Raw genomic sequence first — 18,151 nt, forward strand, 5'->3', positions numbered from 1 at the left:
TTTCATGGGAAGCTTGAAGTCAGTTTTTCAATTTCCCAAAGGTTATCTAACCCACTCTCATTCCCCTATTCAACTCTGGACCCAACTCATTCTCCATCTGTATTTTCTGTCCCAGATAGACATACCAAGGATAAGCGTTATAGACTGTCCATCCAAATGTGTGTTGAAATGTGAACAATAGACATTCTTTATCTACTTGGTATTCTCCACCTAAATGAACAAGCCAAATTATTTAGAATAATTTCAGATCTCTTCTGGGAGGCCATAAAATGTTCTGTAGCTTAGTACAATGAGCAAAATGTTCTCTAAAACAGGAGCATCTGGGGTACATCACCAAACAAACAACTTCCTATTTTATGCCTTGCCTAATATTTATTGTCAGAGGGTCATCTAACTAGGTTATTTCTGTTATCTTTTTTGAGGAATCTTGAATAATTTTGGTGTATGATTGGGCAATGGCTTGAGTTTGTTTGTTTGTTTGTTTGTTTCAAGCAACGATTTGTGGCAAAAGAATCTATAAGGCACCATTTTGTATATCCAAACAAATTGTGTTGTCTCCAGCACAGATCTTCTCAATATATACTTGGTCCAATTCAGTTGTTTGGTTCTTCTCTTTTCCATCTCTGTTCCCTTTAGTAGCATATCTACCCCCTCGACAAGCACATCTGGGCTTTTGATTTTAGGGTCTAAGTGTGGTAGTTTTACTGTCTTTGATGGAGAAAAGTTGTTTTTAACAATTAACTTGGCAAATATTTTTCTTTTTTTTGTCTTCACATAGAAATCTTTTTCCGTTTTTATTCTTTTATAGTCTTGCATTTATCCTTGAATGCTTTTAGGATGACTTTATTTAGTTAGATATTTTTCTGAGCTTTCTTTAAACTGGTTCTGCCTCCATTGCTTTGCTTTGTTTTATGAGATAAACTTACTGATAAATATCCATAACCTTTCTTCATAAAATTTTACATATAACTTTATGTTCTAACCCAGTGTTGTCTTTGGCAGGAATCTTCTATTTGGCAAATAAGTCATATAAGAAATAGTAGTTTGCTCACTAATTTTCATTCCGAATTCTTTTCATAATTGTTCTGTTACATTCTCATCCCACTAAGTTTTAATCAAGCATTTATTAAACACATACTATATGCCAAGTACTGTGATAAGTACTGGGAACATAAAAGGCAATAAATAAATAAATAAAACATTCCCCATCCTCAAGGAGCTCATAGTCTAATAGGGGAGATTGTTGGCATGTTGTTCAAACAACTATGTACAAACTATATATATATATATATATATATAAGATAAATTGGAAATGATCAATAGAAGGAAGCATTAGCATTAAGGATGTGAATTACTGAATTATGATCTCTTTTTCACCTTGCTTATTACTCATACTTTGTTCATTTGTGTATAGATATCTGAGACCATATTTTATTACTGGTTCTTTTCTTGTTTCTGTGAATTTCTGGGTGCCTCTAATTTTCCCCTTCTTACATTATGGTTACTTTTTAGGTATCTATTGGTGAATATGTACTGAGAGAACTGTGGAAAATGTGTGAACCAAATAGTTCCATCTTGTAAAATTGACTCCATTTTGGGACTTAGGTTCCATTTTCCTGTAAATTCCACCTGCTTGCTAATCATGAATTGAGTGACATCCTGATTCACATCCTGGAAAGTCCACCTGCTCATTGTCCTCCTCCCAATTCCCCAAACTCCCTAAATCCCCTTCTCAAATCAGAAAGTCACTGATCTTTCTTCCAATTAGAAATCAGATTACCTAATCTTGTCTCCTGGCTGATATCCTATTGTTTGCTTTTAATGCTTAACAATTTATCTCGCCTGTATTTGGGGTCTAGTGCCAAGCTGAGGAGACCTGATCCCAATTTGTTATACAATTTGCATGCATTGTTTAATAAATTGATATGCTTGGAAGCCCAAGCCTTTGATTCCTGGGTGATTTCAGATTTTACCCATCACAATTTTTGGCAAAGTAAGCCAAGATGAGTCAGGACTCTAAACAGAAGCCTTTTTATAAAAAACCTCCTTTTTTAAAACTCCAGACACTTCTCTGAAGGACTTCTTTGAGGAAGATTGCCCCAGAGGTTAGACTCCCCTCAATCTCAATTTCTTTCTGAGTTGAGGCGAATCCCCACTTTGTTGGGATCAGAAAGCCCCTCTACAGGAAACCTCTCTAAGGTAAGTCACTTTGAGGTAATAGGTTAAGGTAAACCTCCTTCAAGTAGGAGAAGTCCCCTTGCGGAAATAAGGTAAGGTAAACCTTTGCACTGTTGGAGAAGTTTTCTTGGGAAAATTGAGATGTGGGATCAGCACCCCAATAGGAACCCCCCCTGGAAATTTTTCTTTTATTCTGGGACAAAGGGAAGAACACAGTGGCTAAAACTGAAATTAAAGAAATTCAGATTGTTCTAAAATTTATAAGCATTCAAAAGGACCCCAGATTTGGCCTGAAGAAAGGACTATTAATTACAACAAATTAAAGGCCTTGAGATTAAACTTTCAATTGGAGATAAGAGGCTAGCAAATATGTATTTGTCTTATTGGTTTGTCCATGGTTTTGTTTGTAAAATCCTCAGAAAAAATCTATGTCTTGGGTCATGTTTAATGTTGTTTGTAGATTCTGCTACCTTGAAAAAATTCTAAAGAGAAAATGCAACCGGCCATAATGACTGCTGTAAAAAGCTGCAGCCAGGGGCAGCTAGGTGGCACAGTGGATAGAGCACCAGCCCTGGAGTCAGGAGTACCTGAATTCAAATCTGGCCTCAGACACTTAACACTTACTAGCTGTGTGACCCTGGGCAAGTCACTTAACCCCAATTGCCTCACTAAAAAAAAAAAAATTAAAAAAAAAAAAGCTTCAGCCAAAGAGTTTTAAAAGATTAGTTAGAAAGACTAATGAAGTTTCATAGTTTCATACTTGAAGCAATTCTGCCAGCTTTCTGTAATCTGATGCTGAACTTTCCGTTCCAGCAAGCAGAACTAACTCCCACTTTAGGCTTTTAGTCAGAGATTAAGTTAAAAAGACCAAAAAAAAAAAAAAACTCCTGCAGGATACTTTCTCTGTTATTTCAGCTCTCATTAGGGTTATAGAAATTAAAGTTAGAGAATCAAAGAAAGAAAAGCTTTTTCCTGGTTTGTAGAAATGTGTGGCATTATAAATAGAGATAGAATTTATAATTATATCTTTACTGTAAATTTCCAAATTATGGAAGCTGCTAAAAATATCTTAGTAAATTTTGAAGGTTTGCAGATTAAGTTTAAGCACCTCTCTCCCCTTTATGGAGGGAAGAATTTGAAGTTGAGAAAGAAGTCTGAGAAGGATTGATTCCATTGAGAAAAGCAAACTTGAGGCAAGTATTGAATAAGGAACTCACCCCTTTCTCTTTGTCCTATCTGATAAGGCACTTAACAAAAGCAAAACAAATGGTGAAATGTCTTAGTGAGTTTTGGATAGTAGTCCATAGAATTTGTTTTAAAGAAAAATAAGAATAAGACTTTGAAAATGAAAGTTATAGGGACTTATCACCCTTTCCCTGGAGACTGAGAGCTATTGTTTTTGTGGAATAAAAGAAAGCAGTTTCACTAATTAGAGAAAAAAGAAGAAAAAGTCTGCTGTAAGTGGTTTAAATTTAATCTGGTATTTAACCCTTTCTTGACCATGAAAAGAGAAAAACTTGTTTAGATCAGGGAATAATTAAAAGCAACTGAATTTAATTAAGACATGGAAAGGGAGATTTGTAGTGAAGAGGAGCCTATGAAAAGGGACCAACAAAAGGGGCAGCTAGGTGATGGAGTGAATAAAGCGTCAACCCAGGATTCAGGAGGACCTGAGTTCAAATCTGGCTTCAGACACTTGACACTTAGTAGCTGTGTGACCTTAGCAAGTCACTTAACCCTCATTGCCCCACAAAAAAAAAAGGGGGAACAACAAAACCCACCCCCAGCCACATAGGACCACCCTCTCAATCCCCAATGTTGCCTGGGCCCACACCCTGTTATGAATAATAGGAACAGACATTCACAATGAGACAAAGTGGCAGGAAAGGGGCCCAGACACTAGGAATGTGTTTGAGGAAGTCTTAAGCAGAATTTTCAAAGCCTTATATAAGAATTAATTATTTAAGTAAATTAGAAGCAAGGTCACCAAAGAAGATTAGAAAGAAATCATGCATTTAGAAACCCCCAAAATTAATAATATTGTAATTAATTGGGGTTGTTTTAAAATTTTGTGCCAAATTACAAAGGAGAAATACAAGTGAAGATTAGTAGTTTAAATAATCTGGGATATAATTAGAAAATACAGTACTCTGCCCCTAAAAGACCATTCTAAGAATGCATGCCAAGCTTTTAAAACCTCCAGAGTGAATGGGAATGCAGGGCTGCTCCTTAGAGCCTTTCCCCACCTTTTTCTGGGGTTGAAACTGAAAAGCCTCAAGGAAAGATTAGAGGATGGGGCTGTGTTATGAACATAAAAGGAATTGATTTTGCTTTTTGAGTAATTTGAAAGGTATTTTTTTTAAAGTTTATGAAAAGGGGGCAGCTAGGTGGCACAGTGGATAGAGCACCGGCCCTGGAGTCAGGAGTACCTGAGTTCAAATCTGGCCTTAGACACTTAACACTTACTAGCTGTGTGACCCTCACTAAAAAAAAAAAAAAAAGTTTACGAAAAGGTGAAAGTACTACCATGAACCTTTGAAAATGGGCTAATAGTTAACTCTAGGCTCTAAATTCTAAAGCATGGGCACCTAACAGCCCTAAAAAACAGAGATTTTGATTTTGTGGTGGGAAATTCAGATTTGATTTGGTTGAGATTTGTCCTATAATTAAATCATGATATGGTGAAATGTGTTCTATTAATTGTGGCATCAAATAAAAAAAAAAGTTGGAAAAATGGATCAGAGAAACCTGAGTTACACTCTGGTTTCAGAAATCTATTAGCTGTGTGACTTTGAGTAATTTTACCTCTGTTTGCCTCTGTTTCTTAATTTGTAAAGAGGATAAGAATAGCTATAGCATTTGATCTTCATAATAACCCTGAGAGGTGGGTGCTATTCTTATCATTGAAAATATGAATTTTATCTGAATAGTCTGTAATGAAGTCACATTTTTGAGCCAACTTGATAATGGTGGACTTTGAATTCAAGGGTCTTTTGAGTCTGAGATAGGGTCTTTGAATCTGTGATCTATTGTTGTTGAGTTTTGAGTCAACTATCATGTTTTCACTATGTGTGTGATTTAAAGGACTCCACTTTGTTGTTATTTTAAATTTATAAGTGAAGGATAAATGAAATGTAAGTGTCTAGGAAAACATGAGAAAATGAATATTATTCAAGCCCTAAATTGTGATTAGTGGAATTTTTCTATTTGAGATAAAAACACTTAGGACTATAATTTTATATTGCTTTGAGTTTTGATTATTTGATGGTTGTCTGAATTGTCATGAAGCCAATAGCTCACCATTCAAGGAGAAAATGGCATGTGCCACAGTCTGAGAACTGCTCCAGGTATCAGCTGTCAATACCTGGGAAAACTGTAGGAGACGACCTTGGCATGGCCTAAAATAGGATTCTCTTGACTCATTTTCCCCATGGTATTATTTCCTCCTGAACAGAAAATTTTCCTACCTGGTTAATTCTGAGCCTGGCTTTGATATCCTGGTAATATGGAGCTTTGCTACATGATTGGCTATTAAATATGACTTGAACCCAGAGCAAAATAGAGCTAAGGGAGCTTTTCCCCTCTTATGGTATATGTCATGTGAGAAAATTAAGATTGATCCTGTATCATTTTCTTATTGATCCTATTTAGAATTAATTGATTTTATCCTGTAACTGCTTGAGTCATGGCTCTTTGCCTCTGAACTTAGTTCAGAGTTAAGCTGGATTTTAATGTGTTAAATTTTGAAATCCAGCTCTCCTGTCTCAAGGAATTTTACTTATCATGAGGAATGTGTGAGAAAGCAAGGGAATTTAGGCCTGATATCTTTAGTACACCATGCTATCCTTCAAGGATATGTGGTTTACTGTCCAAAATTTTGGGCTGCTATCTTGCATCTGATCTCAAACAATGAACACTTCTTAGTCTCATGAGAAAAGAAGAGAGAGTCTTTGCTAGCCCCCATTACCAAACTTCTAACCAATCATGTTGTTCCCCGTGTCTCAGCTTTGCAACCAGTCATGTTGTCCTCAATCCCATCATGCCATCTATCCTGTTCTATTCTCTATTCTCTATTCTGCAAAACCTATAAAAAGGGAACTATTCATCTGCTCTGGGTTTTTTGCATTAATGGAGGAAATCCATTGATCCACTTATTGACAGGCAGTATGCTCTTGCTAATAAATGTTATCTTGCTTGGAGATCTGCCTCAGTTTATCCTTTTGTTAAAATTCAATGGCAGCACAGGTCAATCTGTGCCCTTGAAGAAGCAGTCTCGGAAATGTTATAACTATGTTCCTCCTTTCTCCTTTCATAACAAATGTCTATAAATAGCTATGCATTGTAGAGGTTTTGTTGTTGAGATACTGTCTCAATTAACAGATTAATACTGAAACATTTGAGCTCAAATTATAACATAGGGATAATATTCTCCTAAAGTGGGGGAATTAGAAATAAAGTAATTAGACAAAGATATAATATAATTTCTAATTAAATGGAATAATAAATTTTGAGAAAGCAGAAGAATTATCCTAATAATTAGGATATGTAATATATGTATATGATTGGCTTCCAAAAATTTCTAATGGGAAATTGAGGCTTTTAGTGTGTTTAGTAACAAGTTCTCAAAATTGGATTAAAGATTTTACATCTAAAATTGCATCAATAATTATAAAGAAAGTAAAATTATTTTCCCATTTTAAAGTATCTGTCTGATAACTTTGAGATAGGTCAGACCCTCATGAATTTTTTTTTAGATTTCATATCAAGTACAGGATTTAGGTAAGAAGGCAGCAGCAAATGATATGTAAAAACTGAAATTCTTTGAAGTTTCAGGTGAATTATGGCTCTTAATTTGATGGTCTTATAGCTCTGTTATAAATAGGATCAGAATCATAAGGCTTGATCTGGTTTTCATCACATGAACTAGTTGTTGGAAAATTTAAATTTAAAACATCGTACTAAGTTCTACTGTCCTGTTACTGGTAGATTTTAGCAGAATTATCTAGGAATTTCTGTAAGTGACTAGGAACCAAAGAAGCAGAGCCCCCTTTGGAACTGTCCTGAGAATGAGGCCTATTCTAGAATGTCCAAGAGAAGCTCTTTCCAGGCACCAGACAAGTACATGGGACATTTGAGACTCGAGATGAAATGATTAAATGGACTTTTGGAGTGGGTTACTAGGATAAAAGGAGACTTGATGTTATTTAATATTGATGATCATCATTGTATTGCTTTGACCCTTTGTTTCATGGTGTTTATGTTTGCTGAGTTTTCTTGTTAACCTTGGTGACATGTAAATCTCCTCTCTTAAAATTAGTCCATTGTGAGCCCTCTAAGTAGTTTGCTCTTAAAATAAGATAATTAAATTAATTAATTAACTAAGCTAGCCCCCTCCCCCATGAATCCAAGGGGGAATTAAGAGAATTATGGGAAGCATCTGAACTAAACTGATACCATCTTGTCAAATTGACTCCATTTTGAGTCATTTCATTTTCCTGTCAGTTTCACCTGCTTACTAATTAGGAATTGAGTGACATCCTGTTTCACATTCTGGAAATTCCACCTGTTCATTTTCTCCCCTCCCAATTCCCCAAATTCCCTAAATCCTCCTCTCAACTCAAAAAGTCCCTAATCTTTCCTCCAATTAGAAATCAGATTACCTAATCTTGCATACTGGTTGATAGCATGCTAATTGTTTGCTTTTAATATATAAAAATCTGTCTCTCCCTGTATTCAGGGTCCAGTGCCAAGTTAAGGAGGCTGGTTCCAATTAATTATACAATTGGCATGCATTCTTCACTAAATTGATGTGCCTTGGAAGCTTGAACCTTGGTTTCCTCCTTATATCAGATTTCACCTGTCACTATAACCAGATTTCTCTTTCCTCCTTTTTCAGTTTTAAAACTTTTCAAAATGAGACTTTCAAGATTCTGGGCCTTCTTACCAACACTTATGAAGTACACTCCATCCATGTGATAACTTTTCTGATACTTGAAGACAACAATCATGCCCTCCTCTAAATTTTTGCTTCTCCAGGCTTAACTTCCCCAGTTTTTTCAAGATTCTCATATAATGTGAACTTATGATCCTTCACCATCATAGTCACTCTTCTCTGAATTCTCTTTAGCTTATAAATCTTTAAAACATTTTTATTTAAAGTTTTGAGTTCCAAATTCTATCCTTCACTCTCTCCCTCCCCTCCCCTCTCCCTGAAACAATCAGATATAAGTTATACATATGCAATTATGTAAACGATTTCCATATTAGTTGTTCTGTACAAGAAGACTCTTAACCACACTTGAGATTCTATTCTAGTAAGCAACTAGGAAGACCTTTGACTAATTCAAATTAGAATCTTCTTTGAAACATAGAGGTATCTAGAGATATCTGAGTCACTGAAAAATTGAATGACTTGCCCAGGTCACAGAGCCAGAAGATGTCAGAAGTACAGCAGCAACCCAATTCCTCCTGGCTCTGAGGCCAGCTCTTTAATCACCTCACCGCTGCCTCTCAAAATGATCCATTACCCTTCCTAGTATGGGACCCAGAACCAAGCAGAATACTCTAGATTAAGGATTCTTAAGCTAGGGATCATTCATTTGTGTTTTTTGAAATATTTTTATAACTTACCCTTAATATCATTGGGTTCTTTTGTAATCACATGTATTTGATTTTGTGCATTTAAGAAATTTTTTCTTTGAGAAGAGTTCTGTGGGCTTCTCCAGATTGCTAAAGAAATCCATGACATAAAAGATATTAAGAACTCCTATTCTAGATGTCCAATGACCAGGACATAGTATGAAACAGTTATAATAATTAGCTTATTTTAAGCCTCATGGCAATATATTGCCCCCTCAGGTCCTCTACTGCTTTATGGGGTTTATATTCAGGAAGACCTAAATTCATATTTGGCTTCAGACACTAACTAGCTCTGTGACCCCTGGGCAAGCCACTTAACTCCTATTTGCTTCAGTTTCCTCATCTGTAAAATGGGGATATAATAGCACCTACCTCTCAGGGTTATTGTGAGGATCAAATAAGATACCAATAGTAAAGCACTTAGCATATAGTACCTGGCACAAAGCAGACAATATATAAATGTTAGCTATTACTGGTACTATACTAACTGAAAAATTAGGAATGTAATTAAAGTTGCTCCAAGCAAATTCATAACATTTCGACAGAGGTTTATCTCTCTGACTTAATTTACATTAAGAAAGTCTTACTTATACTGTAGATTATCAAGCATTGAACTTTTTGTTTTTGAGGCATAATTCGGGTTCCTGGAAATGTTTGGGTGAAGGAGCAGCTGAGTTTATTATCATATCTGCTGATAAACAGGTATGGGGGCAGCTAGGGGGTGCAGTGGATAGAGCACCGGCCCTGGACTCGGGAGGACCTGAGTTCAAATCTGGCCTCAGTCACTGAACACTTACTAGCTGTGTGACCCTGGGCAAGTCACTTAACCCCAATTGCCTCACTAAAAAACAAACAAACAAACAAAAAAACAGGTATGGAGGAAGTTGGGAGAAAGGCAGACCTATTTTTGGAATTTTACTTGAAGAGGGAGGGTACATCTGGTGGCATAAGCCCAAATCTTTCACTCTGAGATTCCCAAAGGACCAATAATCCTTCCTCACTCACACCCTTCTCTACCACAACCTAAACCTACCTTTTTCTTCTTTTACCTACTGTCCCAGTGCCACCCATCATTCCTAGTCTAGCTCTTGGTGTCCCCCCTCCTTTCATTCTGCTAGCAGACCTTGAAAAATCTCTCCAGTTCTGGAGATAGTTCCTCATTTTACACAAGTTACTTAGGGTATGACCCTCACCTAATTTAAATAGTCTTCCTGTGTGCCCTGACCCCATACTGCATCCAATAGCTTTCGAGAACTTTCTACACTTAGCCTAAAATCTTTGACTAATTGATTGAAACATGTTTTTGCACAATATACGTATCAGGACTAAATGGGGCGGGATGATTTAACTTCAATCTTACACCATCTCATAGATTTAGAGCCGGACAAGACCTGAGAAGCCATCTCGTCTAACTTCTCCTCTTTGATTTTACATATAAACTAAGTCTCAGTGAGTTTATGTGACTTGCCCAAGATCACTCAGGCACTATACGGCAGAAATCAGGTCATCTCATTTTAGCCAGCTGCTTCTTAAGAGAAATGGAACTTCCTGGTCCTGGATACCAGCCTCTCTGAATGTAACCTGAAGCCCCACTGGCTTGTTTGTCTGCCTGTTGTAGTAATTGATCTTTATCAGGCTTACAATCTACAAGGGGAAGCTAGTGGCATAATGGCTAGAGCACAGGCCCTGGAGTTGGGAAGACCTGAGTTCAAATCTCACCTCAGACACTAGCTGTGTGACCCTGGGCAGGTCACTTGATTCCAAATGCCTTAAAAAAAACAAAAACATCCGGGGCCATCTATAATCATCCTGATATATATCTTGCTACTGGACCCAGATGCCTCTGGAGGAAAGAGTAAGGCTGTTGACTTTGCACAACCTTCCCTCACTTATATCCAATTCACTACAAGTCATGACATCACACCAATGTTACAGTCCTCTTCAAGAATGAAGGACAGGGCAGCTAGGTGGTGCAGTGGATAGAGCACCGGCCCTGGAGTCAGGAGTACCTGAGTTCAAATCCGGCCTCAGACACTTAACACTTACTAGCTGTGTGACCCTGGGCATGTCACTTAACCCCACTTGCCTCACTAAAAAAATAAATAAATAAAAGAATGAAGGACAAACAACAACAATCCACAAAGACCTTCAGATCTTTTGCAAATAAGTTACTGGCTAGCCATCCCTCTCCTATCTAGTATAAGTGAAGTTAATTTTTCTAGTCTAGCTAATACTCAAAAGGAAATTCCCATTACAACCTACCTAGCAAATAGGCATCCATCTTGTAGCAGCTCATTCTACTTTTAGATAGCTCTCATTGTTTGGGAGTTTTTCCAGATATCAAGACAATATTGGTTTCTTTTCAACATTCACCCACTGCACCTGGCTCTCTCCTCTGGGGCAAAACAGAATGAGTCTGATCCATTTTCCATAGGATAGCCCTTGAGATACATGAAGAAAGTTATCATGTTATACCCCATTTCCACCCCTGGCTCTTCATATCCAACTAACATCTCCAGTTCTTTCAACTGTTTATCTCCGTTTCCTCAGCAATGGGCTGGTTGTGAGGATCAAATTAATTAATATTTGAAAGGTGCTTAGTATAGTAGTCACTTAATAAATGCTTGTTTCCTTCCACCCTTTGCTTTCCATAGAAATGGTCTAAAACAAGCAAAGGCAGTTGACATACCTCTGTGCCATTCAGTCCAGGTTCCAAAGAGTGGATTCTTCCTCCTAGTTTTTCTCACTGCCTCAGACGTGCTTTCTGTGTCTACAATATAGCATTGGGCCTGACACCATGATACAAAAAGGATACAGGAAAGGAAGAAGCCCAGGAAATACTTCTGGAAAAACAACAACACACACAGATCACAAATTTACCGTCATCACCAGACAGCATGTTGTAGGGGAAAGTGATGTGAATTTGGGAACACACGATCTGGGTACCATTCAGGGCTTTGCCACCTACTGTGTGACCTTGACTGGGCAAGTTATCTCACCTCTCTAAGGCTATTTCCTCATCTGAAAAATGGGAATAATAATGCCTGCACCACCTTCTTCACAGAGTTGTAAGGAGAACGCCTTAAAGTGCCATGATTGACATTTAATAAATATGTCTTCTAAGAGGGGAATCCTGTGTGTGTGAGCTATATGTTAGCAACTTTTTCTCTGATAAGTGTTAGCTTCTGATGGCTTGTACATGTCACAGTTGATTAAGCTGAGAAAAACATTCCAGTCATCTAACTAAGATGGAACCTACCACAATGCATTTCCATTAAGCTTTTCTGAAAATGTATTTGTGTTCCATGGAACACTACATTTATTTCTAAGTTTATTATGAGATAAAAGGGAGGGGAAACTCTTTGCAGTAAATTTCTGTGATAAAGATCTGATATGCAAAATATTTAGAAAACTTATATAGACATGTAAAAACATGAACCATTTCCCAATAGATCAATAATTAAAGAATATGAAAAGGTAGTTCTCAAAAAATAAAATCAGGCTATGCATCGACGTGAAATAATGCCTCAAATCAAAGGTATGAAACACACAGTCCCATATTATGCGAGCAACACTCCCAAATGGCACTGGAATTAGATTAAAATATAATGGGGGTAACCCTAGGCAAGTCACTTAACCCCAATTGCCTCACCAAAAAAAATATATATATATATATATATATATGATGGAGGAGGGGCAGCTAGGTGGTACAATGGATAAAGCACCAGCCCTGGATTCAGGAGGACCTGAGTTCAAATCTGGTCTTAGACACTTAACACTTACTAGCTGTGTGACCCTGGGCAAGTCACTTAACCCTCATTGCCTTGCCAAAAAAAAAATATATATATATATATAAAGGGGGGGGCAGACTCCATGGTGATTCTGTCCCCTAATATAGATTTCTCTTTCCTAATAACTCTCTTTTAATTTAAAAATGTAATTGGGAAATATTTTAAAGTAAATAAAACATGATATAACAGAAAATTTTAATATGTAATTTTGTAAGTCAATATGGTCAGTAGAGATGCTCACATACAATTTAATGACCTCTGCTTCTACTTGAGTTTGATACCATTGTTCCAATTAATAGTGAATTATCAATAAATATCTATTAAGTAGTTTCTTTGAGAGCTACCTGTTCATATTCTTTGATAATTGATCTATTGGGAAATGGCTCAAGTTCTTACATATCTATATCAGTTTTCTGTCTATCTTGCATATCAGCCCTTTATCAGAGAAATTTGCTGCAGGGAGTTTTCCCCCCTTTTATCTCATAATAAACTCAGAAATAAATGTAATGTTCCAAGGAACATAAATACATTTTAAGAAAAACTTAATGAAAATGCATTGTGGAAGGCTCCACCTTAATTAGATGACTTTGGGACTTTTGAAAGAATTTCTCTATGGATAGTAGAGGTATGTCCAATGGCTCCTTGCTGAGAGAACCATAAAGACATCTGAAAAAGTCTTGGTGACTGTAGTTGTCCCCAATATGAAGTGGTAGGTCTAAAGCCTGTGTCAATGAAAGGGGTCATGAAGAGTCGGATATAAGTAAGATGACTGAACAACAATATCCTTCATAGTGGCCTACCTATAGAGTCTTTATCAATAACCCACTGTCCTTTGCCTTTTTCCCTCAGCTTTTCTTCCACATAGACCCTAAGAGTATTCCAGGTTGGTAGAGGAGTAAAGGGAAAGTAGCCTGGCTTTATTTTCTTTTCTTTTTCGTCTTTTTTTTTTTTTTTTTTTTTGGTGAGGCAATTGGGGTTAAGTGACTTGTCCAGGATCACACGGCTAGTAAGTGTCAAGGGTCTGAGGTCAGATTTGAACTCAGGTCCTCCTGAATCCAGGGCCAATGCTCTATCCACTACACCACCTAGCTGCCCCCGGCTTTATTTTCCAAAAATATATTTCACATATTTCAGATCCCCAAGAAAGACCCATGAAGTAACTATTATGTCCATTTTACAAATTGTGAAGCTAAGGTCATAATGGTTACATGACTTATCCTAAGTCAGGCAAGATGAGAACCTGCTACTTGTAATGCCCAGTCCAACTTTTATGTGAACAGAAACCTGAACACCTTCAGTGACAAGAAACTTCCTCCCTCCAAAAAAGAGTCCATCCCATTTCTGAAGAGCTCTCCCTGTTATTACATTGTTCTTGCTTCAAGCCTAAATGTGTCTTTCCATAGTTTGTATCCATTGCTTCTTGTTCTGCCTTCTGGATCCAAATCTAATCCCTCTTTCACATGATAGCTATTCAAATACTTGAAGATAACTACCATGTTCCTCTACCAAGCCTTCTCTTTGCTTTGTTGAAAATCTTTAATTATTTTCACTTCCCTCCCCATCTTGACCCACTTCCCTCAACATACTTAAACATTTCAACTCCTTCCTAAACTGTGGCATCCAGGACTAAACTCCAAGATGTGGCCCAACCAAGGAGGAGAATACTAGGATTGTCACCTCCTTATTCCTGGAAATTTTGCCTCAAGTTAAGAGGAAAAGTAAGATTATTTTCTCCAAAGTCACACAACTTCTCTTCTTTCGAACCTTGTGATTCTATTAAAGCATCCTCACATTAAGTTCCCCTCTTTATTGGATTTTTGTGTATGTGCTTTTTGGTAGGGCAATGAAGGTTAAGTGACTTGCCCACAGTCACATAGCTAGTAAGTGTCAAGTGTCTGAGGCCGGATTTGAACTCAGGTCCTCCTGAATCCAGGGCCGGTGCTTTAGCCACTGCACCAACTAGCTGCCCCTCCCCTCTTTATTAATAACAGCATCAACAACAACCACAAGGAATCACATATGCATTTCTCTCTGATGCCTATGAAGTCCTTTCTTCACAACAACTTTGCAAAGTGGGTGATACAAGTGTTATTATTCCCATTTAGCAGATGAGAAAACCAAGGCTCAGAGAGACTGGGCAACTTGACTATGGGAACATACTTAGAATTTAAACTCAGGTCCAAGTACAGTTGCCATCTTGCCACACTGACTCCCACTGAGCTTACTATCTAACTTCCTCTCCTGAAACAGAGGAGAAAAACACAGCCTGGCCCACAAAGGACAACATGATTTCCTACACAAACAAGTAAACACAGATGACACCTTCACAATAACATGTCTAATGACTAAGCACACTGCAAGGAATGACTTACCATTGTGCTTAATGAAGGCTGACTTCCACAGAACAGATGTTCCCCAGAGAATCCAGCCCAGCAGAGAGTTGAGTCGATAATGTATGGTATAATGGGAGAGACAAAGCAGTAATGAGACCAGAGGCAATCTAAAACTTATTAGGAAATATAAAGCATGCTTGGGTGGCCCCAGGAGGCCTGTGGCCAATCCAATAAGTGGCTGGAGAAGGAAGGATGAAAGTCCTTGATTGTTGCAAAAATCTTACAAGCTATTATCTTTATGAGAAAAATGCAATATTCTCCTCTCCTTTCCCCGCCACTCTTTGCGGGGTGCCCTGACTCAGACAGTATGTCTCAAGTCTTCATTCTCAGAAGTGTCATTTCAGTCCACTGAAAGCAAACAAGGTCAAATAAAAAAACTCCTTTAATGTTAGTGTCTTCCTTCTGTTGCTCCAAATTACACTGGATAAATAAAGAGATAGAGATGGAGATGTGTATGTGTTTGTATGTATATGTATTATAATATGTATGTGAACATATACACACAATACATACATATACATACAAATGTCTATATAGAGATATAGACATATATATCCTCACCCCTCCCCCAAAGTCATTGTTCTCAAGGAGTTTGCAGCCCAGTGGGAGAGACAACATACAAACAATATGTACAAACAAGTTAGATAGATAGATGATAGATAGATCATCTTAAATGTCAAAAATAAAATAGATAATACATATATAATTATATTCTCTATAATGTTATATTATACATAAATATATGTTAGATTGCATATAATTATGTCATGTGGCATATGTATAATTATACATCATGCATGTATATGTATGTATATGTAAATAAAATATCCAGCTTCTTTCGAGGTTTAATTCCTACATCACCTCTCCTGGCTCCCATAGTTACTCATTCTCCCCACTCCTATTACTTTGCATTTTTGCATGTCACACATGTCCTATGACTCAGTGACCTCTAATGCCCTTTCTAGTTTCAGAACCACAATTCTAAGATCCCACGAACTCTCTCGGAGCTCCCTGAAAAGACATTAAGGGAAGGTCAGCTTCTTCGACATTTGTCAGGCTTGCTGGGGACGAGACCCCGGAGACCAACGGCATCCCACATGTGTCGTTACTTGTCAGAGGGGCAAATGCTAACTGCAAAGCATTACCATATTAAATGGATCAAACTGGGAAGATAGCAAATCTCATGTTGAAGACCTTGAGAAAGCTCGGTGTACATGCAGGACAAATTGTAGCAACATGAATGCAGAAAGAGAAAAATAGAAACGAAAATTGTGCACGTGGCCCTTCCCAATCAAAGGAGGTTCCGCTGTCATTGAAGGAACAATGATAACATTAGACACAGTGATTTTAAGCACTGTGACAAATTTTTGCTTCTGGCGAATAATCTATACTTCTCTAAAATAATGAGTATGGATGAAATCTACCCAAGGCAGAGAAGTCATTGTGCTAATAGGATTTATGGAACTCAACAGTTTTGATAAGTTGGCATGAATCAAAATATAGATGTGAATTTCTGGAAATTAGTAAGCAATCAAAGGTAGCTTGGTAGCACAGTGGATAGAGAGCTAAACCTGGAGTCAGGAAGACTTGTGTTACAATGACGCTTCAGGCACTTCCTAGCTGTGTGACTTTGGGCCAATCAGTTCGCTTCTCTCAGACTCGTTTTCCTTATCTGTAAAAAGGGGAAAATAATAACAGCTATCTCCCAGGATTGTTGTGAGCATCACATGAAATAATAATATAAATCACTGTGGAAACCTTCAATTGCTATATTAATGCTATCTATTATGTAAACATATCTAGTGCATATATATGATGATATTATTATGTATATTGCTAGCTATATTATGACTCTCTTCCAAAACTATCAAGATAAGTTGGGAAGCTCATTTCAGTATGTCCTCACATTCCCCCAACCCCACCACCAACTTGTAGACATGAACCATCTTTCTCTTTTTTTCTTCTTCTTCTTTTTTTTTTTTTTTGTGGGGCAATGGGGGTTAAGTGACTTACCCAGGGTCACACAGCTAGTAAGTGTCAAGTGTCTGAGGCCGGATTTGAACTCAGGTATTCCTGAATCCAGGGCCAGTGCTTTATCTACTGCGCCACCTAGCTGCCCATGAACCATCTTTCATAGCCCCTTCAAAGGTTAAAAGCACCTGACAAAAATCTCCTTGCTCTAATACACAAAAGAATGTCACTAAATTGTTGTTATTGTGTGTAGAACTTAATAAACTTGTCTCCCAAGGAAGCCATATATCAAACTGATACCCCGGAGATGAAATGTGTGCCTCGCACCACCACCATCACCATCACCAATCTGCTAAATTTAATTTTGATGGTATTCAAACTTAATTGGTGAAAAAGAAATAAATGTCAAAATAGTGGCAGAGTCAGAATTAAAAGTCTAAGTCTCTGTAGATTAATGAGTAAGTTCCCAAGAGTGAACTAGCCATCTTGCTAAATTGGGTTTTTCTTTAGAAAAAAAAGTGAAAAATCACTAGTCATATGCCCAGATTGTACCATACCAAGTTAGAATGAAGGGGGAAGACTAAGAAGGTGAATAAAATAAAACTCACTCAATTTATCTTTCTTTTTGTTGGGCTAGGTGGCAAAGTGGAGAGAGTGTGGGTCTAGAGACAGGAAGATCTCAGTTCAAATCAGGCCTCAGATACTTTCTTTCTTCCTTTTAAGTAAGGCAATTGGAGTTAAGTGACTTGCCCAAGGTCACACAGCTAGTAAGTGTCAAGTGTCTGAAGCCGGATTTGAACTCAGGTCCTCCTGACTCCAGGGCTGGTGCTCTATCCACTGTGCCACCTAACTGCCCCATCAGATACTTTCTAACTGTGTGAGCCTAGGCAAATCACTTAACTTTTCTTTACCTCAATTTTCTCAGCTGCAAAATAGGGATGATAAAAATAGCACCCATAATCTCATCTAGGACTGTTGCAAGGATCAAATGAGATAATATCTGTAAAGCACTTAGCAAAGTGCCTGGTATATAGTAATTGCTTAGTAAATGTTTATTTCCTTCCTTCTTTTAGTATAGAATACTACATACATTATCAGACTCAGTCTCTGTGTCGGTCATTTTTTGCTTAAGTTTTTTTTTTCACTGTTGGGGAGGAAAGTAGAAAAGGAGAGAAATAT

General features: G+C 37.5%; 2 protein-coding genes across 3 annotated transcripts in view; one reads left to right on the forward strand and one right to left on the reverse strand.

Annotated features, from left to right (window-relative positions):
- Positions 1-15,072, reverse strand: part of LOC122743316 (beta-microseminoprotein-like) — a 28,919-nt gene extending 13,847 nt beyond the window's left edge. Inside the window, 2 exon segments of the mRNA XM_043988182.1 lie at positions 11,507-11,660; positions 14,981-15,072. Coding sequence (XP_043844117.1) covers positions 11,507-11,660; positions 14,981-14,983 — 157 coding nt within the window. The 5' untranslated portion in view covers positions 14,984-15,072.
- The window catches only part of LOC122743317 (beta-microseminoprotein-like), a 121,712-nt gene that overhangs the window by 87,930 nt on the left and 15,631 nt on the right, over positions 1-18,151 (forward strand). The window contains exon 1 of one of the 2 annotated variants that reach the window (XM_043988183.1): positions 2,166-2,199. The exons of the other annotated variant lie outside the window; for it this stretch is intronic. The gene's annotated coding sequence lies outside the window, so the exon portion shown is untranslated. Of the gene's footprint in view, positions 1-2,165; positions 2,200-18,151 lie in introns of those variants that run through there. 2 annotated transcript variants of the gene reach the window in all.

The sequence above is a fragment of the Dromiciops gliroides genome, chromosome 2 (assembly GCF_019393635.1).
Source record: "Dromiciops gliroides isolate mDroGli1 chromosome 2, mDroGli1.pri, whole genome shotgun sequence".
In the NCBI taxonomy this organism is placed as follows: Eukaryota; Metazoa; Chordata; class Mammalia; order Microbiotheria; family Microbiotheriidae; genus Dromiciops; species Dromiciops gliroides.